Below are 15038 nucleotides of genomic sequence, written 5' to 3' on the forward strand. Positions count from 1 at the left end.
GGGAACACAGGGGTCCTGCACTGGAGAGCTTGAGCCTTGTCTGGACTGCCTTTCCTTCCTGATCACTTGGGATGGATCTTTAGGAAGTGAGAGGGAAGTTTAGATACTCTGGGAACTCTTCTGTGAAAAATCTGTTACCTGAGCTGCTGAAACATCACTTTTTGGTGAAGATACTTGAATACATAAATTGCTGCCAGTTACACTCTTGTAAAGGGAGCACTTTAGTAGGTGGTGTGGGTGTTTTTCCCTGCAAATGGGAGATGCCTTTGTTTTGAATGGGTTTATTTGAGCTCTGGGTACAGTTTTTCAAGCAATTGGTTTTCTCAGCAGTTAATACTCAATACCCTGACTCCTCTTGCATGGTTTTATTGAGACAGAACCATTTTGTTTCAAAGTTTCTTTCCTTTTTTACAGTGCAGGAATGTGAGAGCACAGCCACTGGAATGGGACAGCTTTAGTGAACACTTAGAGGAAAAGACACCTTTCAGTGAGTGTTGGCACTTGTACACTGAAGTGAGTGTGCCTGTTTGTTTGCCTTGAGAAAGAACCTGAAGTTAGGGGAGTGAGATCACAGAACCATGGAATTGTCAGGGTTGGAAGGGACCTCTAGAGATCACCTAGTCCAAACCCCAGCTAAAGCAGGATCCCCTGAAGCACATCACTCAGGGTTGCATCCAGGGGGGTTTGGAATGTCTCCAGAGAAGGAGACTCCACAACCCCCTGGGCAGCCTGTCCCAGGGCTCTGTCACCCTCACAGGAAAGAAGTTTTTCCTCATGTTCAGATGGAACTTCCCATGTTCCAGCCTGTGCCCATTGCCCCTGGTCCTGTCCCTGGGCACTGCTGAGCAGAGTCTGGCTCCATCCTCCCTGCACCCACCCTGAGATACTGGCAGGCACTGATCAGGTCTCCCCTCAGCCTTCTCCTCTCCAGGCTGAACAGTCCCAGCTCTCTCAGCCTTTCCTCATCAGGGAGATGCTCCAGTCCCCCAGTCATTTTTGTCACCCTCCTCTGGACCCTCTCCAGCAGTTCCCTGTCTCTCCTGAACTGGGGAGCTGAGAACTGATCCCAGCTGTGGCCTCACCAGGGCAGAGCAGAGGGGCAGAATGACCTTCCTCGACCTACTGGCCACGCTCCTCCTCGTGCACCCCAGGATTCCACTGGCCTTCTTGGCCACAAGGGCACATTCCTGGCTCATGGATAATTCACTATCTAGGAGGACTCCCAGATCCTTCTCAGAACTGCTTTCCAGCAGGTCCACCTCTAACTGTACGATTCTTCATGGTTCAAGTTACCCATGTGCTGTTACTACAGAGGGATAAAGTTAAGTATTACTTAAGCAGCTTTTAAACCAAGGTACAGAAAAGGAGAAAGAAGGAGACATTTGATTTCCTCCTTCAGGACCAGTACTGTCCAACAGGGCAATGACCAGTGCCTTATTGAGAGCTCCACAGCAGGGGGGCTCAGTTCCTCCTCCTGGCAGCCTACATGGAGCTCTGGAGTATGATCCTTGTCTTCTCTGGCCAGGCCCAGGGGATGGGTTCCTCACAGCTCCTTGAGCCTCCTTGTGTGTAGGAATGTCCCTCCAGTTCTGATCTTTGCCAGCAGTGCAGGGTGAAGACCTACAGCAGAGTCCAGCACCATATAAGCCTGGGACAGGACCTACAATCTTCCCTGTATGAATCCTTAACTTTGAAGATGACCCCCACTGCAGGAATGCAAGTCCATACCCACAAGTATAAAAGACAGACCATTACAGCTGCTTTTAACATGAAGACATATTGTCACGATCCAGTGTTTGGATCCGTGGCAGTTCTTCATGATCCTGCCAGGTCAAAACAAAGATCACACGATGTTGGGTGCAGAAATGGGCACTGGGGCTGGTGTGTGGTCTTAGGAGAGATGGGGCAGAACCCCCTTGCTTTCTAACCCTCCTCACTGCAGTGGGAGGCTGGTGTGGCTGGATCCTGCCTCCCCTCTGCTGGGATGAGCCTCATGGCAGCTGCTCCCTGTGTTGTCCTGCAGGAGCTGTGAAAAGGCCCAAAGGTGATCCCAGATGGTGAAAGTAAGAGGCAAACGAGGTCAGATGTCACGTGCACAACAAACTTTTATTAGAGTAACACAACAAAGTCCTTAGAGTGGATAGGACAGGGAGGAAAATAGAAAAGAAAGGAGAGAGCAGAGATACAGAGGACAGCACATGTTGTCGGTGGGGAAGTGGTTCCCTGCACCCACAGGGTCCCAGATTTTTATACAGTTCTTGCCCACTGCACCCCCACTTTTCTCCCTGTATAACTGAGAAAATCCTTCTATCTTCTCTGTGCTCCTCCAAGATAGGAGGGGGAGGGAGGGGCATGGTGCTGGGGCTGTGTCCTGCAGATAGTCCTGGTTTGGCTAATTACTAAGATCAGCCATTGCAAAAGAGGAGGTGGAGACAACTGGCACCAGAGTTTATTGCAGAGGAGGTTCTGTCCTAGGAGGCAGCTTGAGACTGGCACTTTATCTTTTCCTGCTAAGTCAGTGGTTTTCATGAGATACCAAGGCCTGGTTATCACTGGATATCCTGCTCCCAATGCCAGCTGGACTCCTTTGTCTCCAAGCTCAGCATGTCCCACACTGAGCTCCCCACTTCTTGGGTACACATCACAGGCAGGGGAAGCAAAACGTTTAGGATGGGTTGCTGAGACATCTCTTCAGTCCATCAACAAATCTTGTTTAACTCTTAGATGCCTCAAGACAGACAACAGATACCCTGAGTGCCTGAGCACATCACTGATCTCTTGGATTGTTGGAGACAAGCCCTGTGCATCCTGAATGCCACAAATATTTCTTACTGTGAAAGGTTGTTTTTTTGCTCCCTTCTCAGTTCATGAGCCTCATCCTGGGATCCTGCAGATGTGCCTCCATTATTTAAAAATCAAAATCTAGGTGGGGAAAAAAAAAAATAGAGTTAAATGTTGTGGTCTTCTGCAGAATCATTCTGCAGGACCATTAGGGCCTTTCTTTTTTAGCTGCTGCTTGAGGTTCACAGCTGCTGTTCAGGGGCAGCAGGTTGCTCTGCTGACAAGCACAGGCAGAAATGGACATCACTTTGACAGCAGCCTGGGTGCAGTTGGATCCTCAGTGCCTCTCATCCCTGTTTCTGGAATTGAACATAATCTTGTGGCAAGGAGGAGGGAGCTCCTGTTGACCTGCAAATTCTGTCAGATTTGCCAGATCTATAGAAACAGCTGTAGAATAGTTACGTTTGGCTGCACATCATAGAGCACACCAGTGTTGCTGTGGGCTGGAATAATCTGCCATCCTATCCCGGCCTTGTCTGTAAAGAGAAACACTGGGAATCATCATTCTGCTTAATAACATGAAAAGTAAAAGTAAACAAAATGAAAACTACAAGGAAAAGAACACGTCAGGTTCCGTAAGGGGGTTTCTGGCCTGTTAAAGCCACAGCACGTGGTTCCAAATGTGTATTTTTAGAAGTGAAGAGGTGTGCTGGTGCTGTGGGCTCAGCATCACTCTGGGAACTGCCTGATGGCTGGAGTTGAGCTGTGCAGCTCCTGGGCTGCAAAACACAGGCTTTGGAGAGTGAGGAATCACCCTGAATCACTCCCTACTTCAGCTCTAGTTGTGTTTGGTTTTTTCCATAGAATCATAGAATGTGTGAGGCTGGAAGGGACCTTTAAAGGTCATCCAGTCCAGCCCCCCCTCAGTGAGCAGGGACCTTTCTGACTAGATCAGGTTGCTCAGAGCCTCCTCAAGCCACACCTTGAATGTCTCCAAGGATGGAGCCTCCACCACCTCTCTAGGCAACCTGTTCCAGTGCCCAGGAAGAGCCCTCAAAGAAGAGTTAAGATGCAGGTTCTTGGCTGCATCTCCAGTGTTCTCCCTGTGACAGTGCAGCACAGGTGGTTTCCTCCTTTCAGCTTCACCCTTTCCTAGTCTCCTTGTGCCACCACCCTTGCAGCTGATCTTGAGCTTGCAGTCTTAAATGTGAGCAGTGACAGGGTGTTGCAAAAACCCAAGTTCCAACCTCCTGAGCAAATCCCTGTGGAAAAGTCACTTCTCTTGGGCAGACTGCTCTTAAATCCAGCTCTAGGGCAAGGAGCTCACTAGTGGACAACACCAGTCACCAAAAAATGCTCCTGGTCATCTTTGCATAACTCAGTAATGGGGAAAGAGGCCAAAACTATTAATCCACTTGATGAAAAAGGCACCTACCAAGTTGAGCCTGGAAGAGGAGATACGTGTCCTGGTTCCGAATGGTGAAGGCAACATAGACCTCAGGAGTTGTGGCTGCTTGGGAAGGGGAGAGCTTTTGTAGCATGCCAATTAGGGCTGAGGTTACCTCTGGGTCATACACCACATCTGCACAGAGAGGAGAAAAAAAATGCAATATTTATTAAGAACTGAGCACAAAGCAGAAGGGAAAGCAGAAGGGAAACCAGAAATCTCAAATATTCACTTTGCAGGAGAATATGGATTCTTGTGTTCAGGGGTGAAAAATTCCCCAGAAGAGATCTTAGAAAATGCCTCTATTTTATGTGCTATGTGAAGTTTAGAATCACAGAATCCTAGGGGTTGGAGGAGACCTCAAAAGATCACCCAGCCCAACCCCCCTGCCAGAGCAGGGTCACCCAGAGCACATCACACAGGAACGTGTCCAGGGGGGCTTGAATGTCTCCAGAGAAGGAGACTCCACAGCCTCTCTGGGCAGCCTGTCCCAGGGCTCTGTCACTCTCACAGGAAAGAAGTTCTTCCTGATATTCCCATGGAACCTCCTCTGCTCCAGTTTGCACCCACTGCCCCCTGTCCTGTCACTGGACATCACTGAACAAAGCCTGGCTCTGTCCTCCTGACACTCACCCTTCACAGATCTGTAACCATGGATGAGGTCGCCCCTCAGTCTCCTCTTCTCCAAGCTGCAGAGCCCCAGCTCCCTCAGCCTTTCCTCATCAGGGAGATGTTCCACTCCCTCCAGCATCTCTGTGGCTCTGCCCTGGACTCTCTCCAGCACTTCCCTGTCCTTCCTGAACTGAGGGGCCCAGAACTGGACACAACATTCCAGCTGCAGTCCCACCAGGACAGAACAGAGGGGAGGAGAACCTCCCTTGTCCTACCAACCACCCCCTTTCTAGCCCACCCCAGGATCCATTGGCCTTCTTGGCCACAAGGGCACATTGCTGGCTCATGGTCATCCTCCTGTCCACCAGGACCCCCAGATCCCTTTCTCCTGCCCTGCTCTCCAGCAGCTCAGCCCCCAACCTGTACTGGTACCTGGGGCTGTTCCTCCCCAGATGCAAAACTCTGCACTTGCCCTTGTTGAATTTCACCAAGTTTCTCCCCACCCAACTCTCCAGCCTGTCCAGGTCTCACTGAATGGCAGCACAGCCTTCTGGTGTGTCAGCCACTCCTCCCAGTTTGGTGTCACCAGCAAACTTGCTGAGGGCACACTCTGCTCCCTCATCCAGCTCCTGGATGAAAATATTGAGCAGCACCAGTCCCAGCACCGACCCCTGAGGGGCTCCACTGGTCACAGGCCTCCAACTAGATCCTGTCCCATTGACCACTCTCTTCTCTAACAGCAATCCAAAAATCCCTAAAAATCAGGGCTCCTTTTTGTAAATGGATTGTCAGATATTGTCTTTCAGCTCATCTTAAGGGAGACAACAATGTCCTGAGCAGAACAAAACTGTTCCAGGTCTGTATTTCAGAGGCTGCAAAGGGCTCTGAGTGCAGCTGTTCCCATCTTGAGTCCTTTCCTCGAGGGCAGAACTTGTGATGGGAGGGAAGAGTGATCACTGGGATCAGGAATTGATCACTGGGATCAGGAAGTGATCACTGGGATCAGGAAGTGATCACTGCCTCAGGAATCAGCAGTGGGATCCTGAAAGGGGTGTCTGGTGTTGGGGACCTGTGCTCCAGAGGTGGTGACTGGCTGCAGAGGCTGGAGGTGTGTGCAGCTACTGGTGACAGAGGTACCAGTTACCCTTGATGCAACTAAGGGAATGTCCTGCAGGAACTAGTACCAGCAAATAGTAGAAGTCCCCTGAAAGGGGCCTAGAAGAAGGCTGGGGAAGGGCTGTTTGCAGGGCATGTAATGATAGGACAAGGGGTGATGGTTTCAAGCTAGAAAAGGAGATTAGGAAAGAGTTCTTTGCCATGAGGGTGGTGGGTCACTGGAACAGGCTGCCTAGAGAGGTGGTGGGGGCCCCAGCCCTGGAGACATTCAAGGTCAGGCTTGATGGGGCTCTGAGCAACCTGGTCCAGTTGGAGATGTCCCTGCTGATTGTATGGGGGTTGGACTAGGTGACCTTTAGAGGTCCCTTCCAACCCAAGCCATTCTGTGAAAAGGGGAATGGAGAAGTGGGCCAGGAGCAGCTGTTGCACCCTTCCAGGAACACCCACAGCAGCAGGGTGAGTGAAGCCTGCACACTGAGACCCTGCATCCCCCCCTCCAAGCTGCCCAGCCCCACCTCCCACCACACAGTGGGACCTCCACGGTACCTGCTGCAATGATGACATCGGGCTGAAGACCCACCAGTTGTTTTTCTGTCACTGAGCCCCAGTCAAGCTTTGCAACAACTACTTGTGGTTTCTGGTTGTTGGCTGCTCCTGCCTCCAGGCCCTGGAGCTCAGCTGGGGCGTGACCAGAAGCTTCAGGCTCCAAGACCAAGCCATTCAAACAGATGTTTTCTCTCAGCTGCTTGAGCACCTGGTGGTGGCAGTCACTAAATATGTATGTCTTGGGATTGCAGGTTTTACAGATGGCAATTCCAGTGAAGCCAATCCCACTTCCTAATTCCAAGACTGTCCTGAAGGGGAATGGAGCCAAAAAAGTACTTGTTAGGACTCTTAAGTTGAGGTAGGACATCAAAGCATTCCAGGTACATCTAAAGGTAAAATCAGTTACAGATGATTGCAATAATTTTGGAGTAAAACATTTACAATCTAATCTTGGTGTGATCTTGGAAGAGTTGGTAAGCACTGAAGATGCAATTAAAAGCATAAATATGAAGTGCTTTAAACACTGCTTTTGTGTCTGGCACAGAGCATTTCCACTGGGGGCATGAGACATGTTCCCACCTGGTTCTAGATTCCTGCAGCATGGTTGTCTCCATCTAAACTTCCTTGGGTTTTGTTCTTCTGTCTTCATCTAAACTACTCTTTTCATAGTCAGTGGAGAGAAGCAGCCCCTTGGGAGGCCCAGATTTTAAATGAACTCAGCTGAATCTTTCCTCAGAGGTGCTTGTTCCTCTTGATTGTTTAGAAACAAAGTGGAGCCACTAGAACCAGGTGTGCACACCTGCAGATGGAGCATCTCCAGCCAGGTGAGGTGGATCCCCTTGTGGGGATCCCCAGTGTGCTACCTAGAGGGACTGGTGGCTGAAGGGCAAGGTCAGCCCACACCAGGTCACAGCTTTGATCTTAAAACCTGTCTTAAAAACCCTGAGCTTCTCTCCCGGATCAAAGTTTGACCATTGCAGAACAAAGAGCATCAGCCACCCAGCAGCAAAAGGGTGTAGTCATTTCATAGAAACATAAAATCATCAAGGTTGGAAGGGACCTTAAAGATCACCAAGTTCCAGCCCCCCTGCCATGAGCAGGGAACCCCTAGACCAGGTTGCACAAACCCTCATCCAACCTGGCCTTAAAAACCTCCAGGGATGGGGCGTCAACAGCCTCCCTGGGCAACCCATCCCAGTTCCTCACCACCCTTAGAGTGAAGAATTTCTTCCTAATATCTCACCTAAATCTCCCCTCTCTCAGTTTAAAACCATCACCCCTTGTCCTCTCACTATCTTCTCTGATGAAGAGCCCCTCCCCAGCTTTCCTGGAGCCCCTTCAGGCCCTGGAAGGTGCTCTAAGGTCTCCCTGGAGCCTTCTCTTCTCCAGGCTGAACACCCCAGCTCTCCCAGCCTGTCTCCAGAGCAGAGCTGCTCCAGCCCTTGGATCATCTTGGTGGCCCCTCTCTGGACCCTCTCCAACAGGTCTATATCTGTGTTGGGCTGAGGGCACCAGAGCTGGACACAGTATTCCAGGTGGGGTCTGAGCAGAGCAGAGGGGCAGAATCAATCCCCTCCCTGGCCCCACTGGCCACACTTCTTGTGATGCAGCCCAGGATGCAGTTGGTTTCTGGGCTCCAGCAAACACTGGTGGCTCACCTTGAGTTCCTCATCTCCTCCCACCCCCAAGTCCTTCTCCTCAGGGCTGCTCTCCAGCCACTCTCCCCCCAGCCTGGATTTGTGCCTGGGGTTGTGCCGACCCAGGGGCAGGACCCTGCATTTCAGTTACTTTGTGATAAATGCTGTACGTTATGAAATGAAAACCTCCTTCCCCGTTACCTGTCACTGAAGAGCTCCCTGTGCTCCATGGCCCACCCGGCGAGATGAAGAGCTGCATCCCAGGTGACAAGCCCCGTGGTGCCCCCAGAGATCATGGCCAGGCTCTCCACAAGGGTCACACACGCTCCCCTGGGCTGAAGGACACAGCAGGAGACAAAGGGGGAGCAGCACAGACAAGAGGCTCTACATTTTACAGTCAGTATTTCCACGCCGCGGGTTTTTTGAGGGGGGTATTTTTAAAGCAAATCACTGCTTAGTTCAGCTGATCCAAACTGATGCAGCACAAGGCAGCAGCAGATCTTACCAGCAAGTAGTTTTTGTAACAGTGGGTAGATTCTTCCTCATTTAAAACCCCTGCCAGTGCCTCGTACAGCTCATCCAGGGGTTCTGCTGCCGTGGATTCGTGCTGGGCAGAAGGGAACGGGGCAGTTTTGGGTGTCCAGACACACACGAAACACCGTGTTATTCACCCCGGGTGCTGTGTCGGTGAGTGCAGATCATCCAGCTTAGTGCATAAGGTGAAAAAAAGAGGGGCCAGCAGTTACCTTTTTGATGAGCTGGGTCAGAAAGCATCTCCTGTACTTGGTGGAAGGGGGGTACCTCACACAGAGGGGGTGGAGAATGGTCTGGAAGGAGAGCAGCAACAGGAACCAGTCACCCAGGGAAGACTGGTGGGCAGGAAGGGGCCAGAGACCCGGGTGCCCCTGGTGGGTGCCCTGTCAGGCTGGGGGTGACAGGGGCTGCAGGTCCCAAACACGGGATGGGGCCACTTTCTGATCCCGTCACAGACCTGGGGCAGCAAAGGGTTTTCCCACTTTTCAGGAAAGTAAATCGTGAAACTGGGTGGAGAGAGAGTCCAGTTTGCTCTCCCCCTCCTCTTGCTTTTCCCTTCTCTCTGGTTTGTCACCCGACCGGGGATATCCCGTCCCTGCACCCAGGGCAGGGAATGATGCATTCCCGGGTGGCTGGGAATGTCACGTCCCTCTTGCACCAGGACACAGGAGCAGCTGGGCTGAGCCGCTGGTGGCACCGCAGCCGCACGGGCCTGCACCCGCCTGCTGGGAACAGCCCGCGGGCAACGGGCCGTTCCGCCGGGACACCGGGAGCTGGGACACCGGGAGCTGGGAGCTGGGACAGCGGGAGCTGGGACACCGGGAGCTGGGACACCGGGAGCTGGGACATCGGGACATCGGGAGCTGGGACACCGGGAGCTGGGACACCGGGAGCTGGGACACGGGGAGCTGGGACATCGGGGCATCGGGAGCTGGGACACCGGGAGCTGGGACACTGGGAGCTGGGACACGGGGAGCTGGGACACTGGGATACCGGGAGCTGGGACACTGGGACACCGGGAGCTGGGACACCGGGAGCTGGGACACCGGGACACCGGGAGCTGGGACACCAGGACACCGGGAGCTGGGACATCGGGAGCTGGGACACCGGGAGCTGGGACACCGGGAGCTGGGACACGGGGAGCTGGGACATCGGGGCATCGGGAGCTGGGACACCGGGAGCTGGGACACTGGGAGCTGGGACACTGGGATACCGGGAGCTGGGACACTGGGACACCGGGAGCTGGGACACCGGGAGCTGGGACACCGGGACACCGGGAGCTGGGACACCAGGACACCGGGAGCTGGGACATCGGGAGCTGGGACACCGGGAGCTGGGACAGCGGGACACCGGGAGCTGGGACATTGGGACACCAGGACACTGGGAGCTGGGACATCGGGAGCTGGGACACCGGGAGCTGGGACACCAGGACACCGGGAGCTGGGACATCGGGAGCTGGGACACCGGGAGCTGGGACAGCGGGACACCGGGAGCTGGGACATCGGGAGCTGGGACACCGGGAGCTGGGACAGCGGGACACCGGGAGCTGGGACACCGGGAGCTGGGACACCGGGACACCGGGAGCTGGGACACCGGGACACCGGGAGCTGGGACATTGGGACACCAGGACACTGGGAGCTGGGACATCGGGAGCTGGGACACTGGGAGCTGGGACACCAGGACACCGGGAGCTGGGACATCGGGAGCTGGGACACGGGGAGCTGGGAGACCGGGAGCTGGGACATTGGGACACTGAGACACTGGGAGCTGGGAGACCGGGAGCTGGGACACCGGGACACTGGGAGCTGGGACACCGGGCCGTGAGTCCCCCCCGTCCCAGCTGACCTTGCGCAGGATTTCCAGCAGCAGGGAGCAGCCCGGCGAGGCCCGTAGGGTTTGTTCCAGCTCCTACAACAGGAGATCGCTGCAGCGGAGCCTTCCCCGGCCCCCCCGCCCCCCCGGCCGCGCCCGCTCCCCGCCGTACCGCCCAGGGCAAGGAGCCCAGCTGCCGGGCCGCCAGGAAGCGGTGCTGGAAGCGGGTCCCCAGCTCGCAGGGCTCGGCCATGTCCCCGGATCCCCGGCACGGCCCGATGGCGCCGCGGGGCGGAGCCGCCTGCGCGGGGCCTCGAACCGGCGACACGCGGGGCCTCGAACCGGCGACCCACGGGGTCAGCGCCGGCTGCGCTCCCGGTGAGGCCATCCGGGCCGGCAGGGGGCGCTCTCCCCCCCCTCCCAATCCCACCGCCCGCTGGTGACGCATCGCTGCGCGCCGCGGTGACGTCAGTGCCGCGCGCCGCGGCAGAGGACACGGCGCCCGCCGGGCCAGGCCGCACCGGGAGCGGCACCGGGAGCGGCACCGGGAGCGGCACCGGGAGCGGCACCGGGAGCGCGGACATGAGCGGGTACAGCCAGGACGAGAAGCTGCGGCTGCAGCAGCTCCGCGCCCTGCGGCGCCGCTGGCTGCGGGACCAGGAGCTGAGCGAGCGGGAGCCCGTCCTGCCGCCGCGGAAGCTGGGGCCGGTGGCCGCTTTCTGGGAGCGGTTCCTGCAGCCCGGGGGGCTCTGGCGGCAGCAGGTGAGCGGCGGGGGAGGCGCGGGGGGGGGGGCCTGGCCCCGCCGCCCGTGCCCGGAGCACCCCGGGCTGAGCCGCCTCCCCGTGCCCGCAGGTGTTCAAGGCCTACCAGGCCGGCGGCTTCTTCCTGACGCGGGTCCTGGTTCCCGCCTGGATCATCCTGTACTACCTGAAGTACCACGTCGTGGTGCGTGGGGCCCTGGGGGCGTGAGGAAGGGGAGCGGGGGTGCAGGGATGGGGGGGGTGCAGGGATGGGGGGGTGCAGGGATTGGGGGGTGCAGGGATTGGGGGGGTGCAGGGATGGGGGATGCAGGGATGGGGGATGCAGGGAGCGGGGGGTGCAGGGATCAAGGGGTGCAGGGATGGGGGGTGCAGGGATGGGGGGGTGCAGGGATGGGGGGGGTGCAGGGATTGGGGGGTGCAGGGATCAGGGGTGCAGGGATTGGGGGGTGCAGGGATCAGGGGTGCAGGGGTTGGGCCCCAGAGGGAGCTCCCTGCTGGAGGAGCTGCCACAACCAGCACCCAGGTCCCAGGTCAGAGGGACGTGCTGCCCCAGCCTCTGCTGCAGGTTCCTGTGTCTCCCTGTGCTCAGCTCACCGTGGGTTTCTGGGGCTGGCAGGCATGGCTGGGGCTGGGGCTGGGGCTGGGGCTGGCAGGCATTGCTGGGGCTGGGGCTGGGATTTTTTATGGTGCTGCCCAGCTTTGCTGCCTCCTGTGAGCTGGGAAGCTGGGGCTGAATCCCTGGTCCCTGCTGTCCTGGAGGAGCAGTGGCCCTGGGGGTGACCAGCCTGCTGGGGTGGGGTGGGGAATGGGACACACCTCCCACTTCCCCAGTTTTGTCTCTGGAGGGGTAATGCTGGGGCCAGACCTTCCTAGTCTATAGTCTTGTCTTGCTTGGGGGGGGGGTGATTTAATTTGCCTCAGCTGTTTCTTTAACTAGTGAAAATAACTCAGCCTAAGGAGCCCTGTGCACAGCAGAGCTGGCCTTTTAGAAGGGCCCTCTTCCATTTGGGAGATCTTTTCTACTTCATCTGGGTAACACTTCTTTTTCTTTCCCCCTTCCCTCTCTTCTCCCTCCTCCCTTCCAGAAAACCCCACATGGGATTGTCTCCTCAAACCCACGGGTGTTCCCAGTAAGTCCATTCCCACTTGTTTTATCTTCCAGTTTGGTAAAAGAGGCAGAAAAGGGGGGATTTAGGGAGGGGTGCAGCTTTGTGCAGGGAGGATTCCTGGAAGAAGGAGCCTGGCAGGGTGGGCAGGCTGCCCAGCAGCAGCACAGCCACGGGGCTTGGGGCAATTTTCGTCCTGTCCTCAGAGCAACAGTCCCTGTTTTCCCCCTCTGTGGTGACAAACTCCTGGGTACCTGGGTGCAGTGCAGACACCTGGGTGGAAACACAGACACAGTCACAGAGTTGTTCAAGGTCACCCAGTCCAACCATCAACAGGGGAAACCCCCCCCTGTGCCTCCAGAGCAGGGCATGAAGTGCTACAGCTACTGAGCCCCCCCAGGGATGGGGATTGAACCCCCTCCCTGGGCAGCCTGGGCTGGGGGTTCATGACCCTTCAGGGAGGAAGTTCCTCCCAAGATCCAACCTCAACCTCCCCTGGTGCAACTTGAGGCCGGTTCCTCTGGTCCCATCACTTGTTCCTGGGGAGCAGAGACCAACCCCCCTGGCTCCAACCTCCTCTCAGGCAGCTGCAGAGCCAGCAGGTCTCCCCTCACCTCCTGGTCTCCAGGCTGGACACCCCCAGCTCCCTCAGCTGCTCCTGCTCAGACTTGTGCTCCAGCCCCTTCCCCAGCTCCCTTGCCCTTCTCTGGACACACTCCAGCCCCTCCATGTCCTTGTCCTGAGGGGCCCAGAACTGACCCCAGGATTTGAGGTGCCCCCTCCCCAGCACCCAGCCCAGGGGAACCATCCCTGCCCTGCTCCTGCTGGCCACACCAGTGCTGACACAAGCCAGGATGCTGGTGGCCTCCTTGGCCACTTGGGCACACACTGACTCATGTTTGGCTGGTGTCACCCAGCACCCCCAGGATCCCTTGTGGGATCTTCTGCAGCAACTGGAGCAGGTTCTCTCCTGGAGCAGGTTCCCTCCCTGGGGCAGTGCCTACAGACCACCCAGGGAAGGTGTCCTGTTTGGTTCTGTTTGCTGCTTGTGCCCAGTTTCAGGGGCAGCTGAAGCACTGGGTCCATCACGTGCACTTCAGCTTCCATCACACACCTCCCACCACGTGTGGTGCTGGTGGAAGCTGTGGCCTCCCCCTCCTGCTCCCCCCAGAAGGGGCCAGCCCCACCGTGTGCCCCTCCTGCTCCCACTAACAACAGGTGGAGTGAAGTGTTAATTGCTGTGCAGCTCAGGGAGGGCTGGGCTGCTCAGTGCCTCTGGAAGCAGGACTGTGAGCCCGTGGGGTGACACAGGAGTGGTTCTGCCTCCCCTCTCTGCCAAGACTGGTGATTTGGGAGGGGTTTGGCTCTTAAGTGTGTCAGTTTTGGCCACACCATCTTGGTCCCAGGCATCCCTGAAGGTCCCTCCTGCTCAGGTGTCCCCAGGGGGATGGGGTCAGGCCACCCTCACCTCGGGCTCTCAGATTTTTTGTTTTCAGACTGTTCTGAGCCCTTAAACATTGCTTGGTGCAGCAAGTTGCTGGGCAAATATTCTCATGTCAGTTTAGCTTTGCTTGTTCTGCCAGTTGCACCTTTTTTTTTTTTCCCCCATAACACCTGATTGTGTGTTACATAAAATAAAATAATGCAGAGTTCCATCCTTACCAACCACTTAGCAACATTAAAGAGGTCAAGCCCTGGTTCAGCCTCGTTAGTGACTGGAGTTAGATCAGCTCTGTGGGCCAAGGCAGAGCCTGAAGGTGCAGCAAACAGCAGCTGGGCACTGGGTTGATCTCTGAGGGATCACAGGAAGGACATGGACCTCCTGGAAAGGGTCCAAGGGAGGTGCTGAGAGGGCTGGAGCAGCTCTGCTCTGGAGCCAGGCTGGGAGAGTTGGGGTGTTCAGCCTGGAGAAGAGAAGGCTCCAGGGAGACCTTAGAGCAGCTTCCAGTGCCTGAAGGGGCTCCAGGAAAGCTGGGGAGGGGCTTGGGACAAGAGCAGGGAGGGAGAGGACAAGGGGGATGGATTAAAACTGGAAGAGGGAGATTGAGGTTGGACATGAGGAGGAATTCTTTGCTGTGAGGGTGGTGAGAGCCTGGCCCAGGTTGCCCAGGGAAGCTGTGGCTGCCCCATCCCTGGCAGTGTTGAAGGGCAGGTTGGATGGGGCTTGGAGCAGCCTGGGCTGGTGGGAGGTGTCCCTGCCCTTGCAGGGGGTTGGATCTAGATGATCTTTAAGGTCCCTTCCAACCCAAACCATTCCATGATCGTGTAGCTCTTTGTGGGCCACAGGCCCTGGGTTTGGAGACTCTGCCCTGTTGAAGGTGGTTGAGCTGGGCTATAAATATGCATTTTTAAAACCAAGTGGTCTCAAAAGGTTTGGCTGCTGCTCTGTAGCTGGGCAGGGAGGGGCAAAGCAAGTGTAGAGTTTGGGTGATGTGGTTGTGATGTGGGGACAGGTCCAGGTTGAGGGAAGGGCTGTGAAGGGAGGGCCAGGGGGAGGAGGAGATGCTCACCCTCTTCTCATTCCATCAGGGGGACAGAATTTTAGAGACTGGAGAGATTATTCCACCCCTGAAAGAAGAGCCCAGTGCCCACCACTGATGGTGAGAAGCTGATTTCCTCCTTCAGCCAAGAGGGCCAGGCCTGCAGCTGCTTTCTCTCTTCTATAAAAGAGCTTTATTCTCCATC

At 56.1% G+C, this 15038-nt stretch overlaps 2 protein-coding genes across 3 annotated transcripts; one reads left to right on the plus strand and one right to left on the minus strand.

Moving 5' to 3' along the window:
* Positions 1-2087: 2087 nt before the first annotated feature.
* Positions 2088-10856, minus strand: EEF2KMT (eukaryotic elongation factor 2 lysine methyltransferase). The gene is made up of 8 exons (XM_051631969.1): positions 10658-10856; positions 10519-10581; positions 8886-8966; positions 8645-8746; positions 8341-8474; positions 6503-6810; positions 4217-4363; positions 2088-3317 (listed from the first exon to the last, which is right to left on the minus strand). Exons 1-8 carry the CDS (start codon positions 10736-10738, stop codon positions 3217-3219), a joined length of 1017 nt encoding a protein of 338 aa, XP_051487929.1. The 5' UTR covers positions 10739-10856; the 3' UTR covers positions 2088-3216.
* An 82-nt stretch (positions 10857-10938) lies between these two features.
* On the plus strand, positions 10939-15036 carry NDUFB6 (NADH:ubiquinone oxidoreductase subunit B6). Of its 2 annotated transcripts, XM_051632004.1 has the most exons (4): positions 10939-11247; positions 11339-11431; positions 12333-12377; positions 14883-15036. In XM_051632004.1, exons 1-4 carry the CDS (start codon positions 11068-11070, stop codon positions 14949-14951), a joined length of 387 nt encoding a protein of 128 aa, XP_051487964.1. In that variant the 5' UTR covers positions 10939-11067; the 3' UTR covers positions 14952-15036. The 2 variants fall into 2 exon arrangements, with proteins under 2 accessions (XP_051487964.1, XP_051487962.1); XM_051632002.1 differs by lacking the exon at positions 11339-11431 and having other exon boundaries at positions 10988-11247.
* Positions 15037-15038: the final 2 nt, after the last annotated feature.

Source organism: Apus apus, chromosome 14 (genome assembly GCF_020740795.1).
Source record: "Apus apus isolate bApuApu2 chromosome 14, bApuApu2.pri.cur, whole genome shotgun sequence".
Taxonomy (NCBI): Eukaryota; Metazoa; Chordata; class Aves; order Apodiformes; family Apodidae; genus Apus; species Apus apus.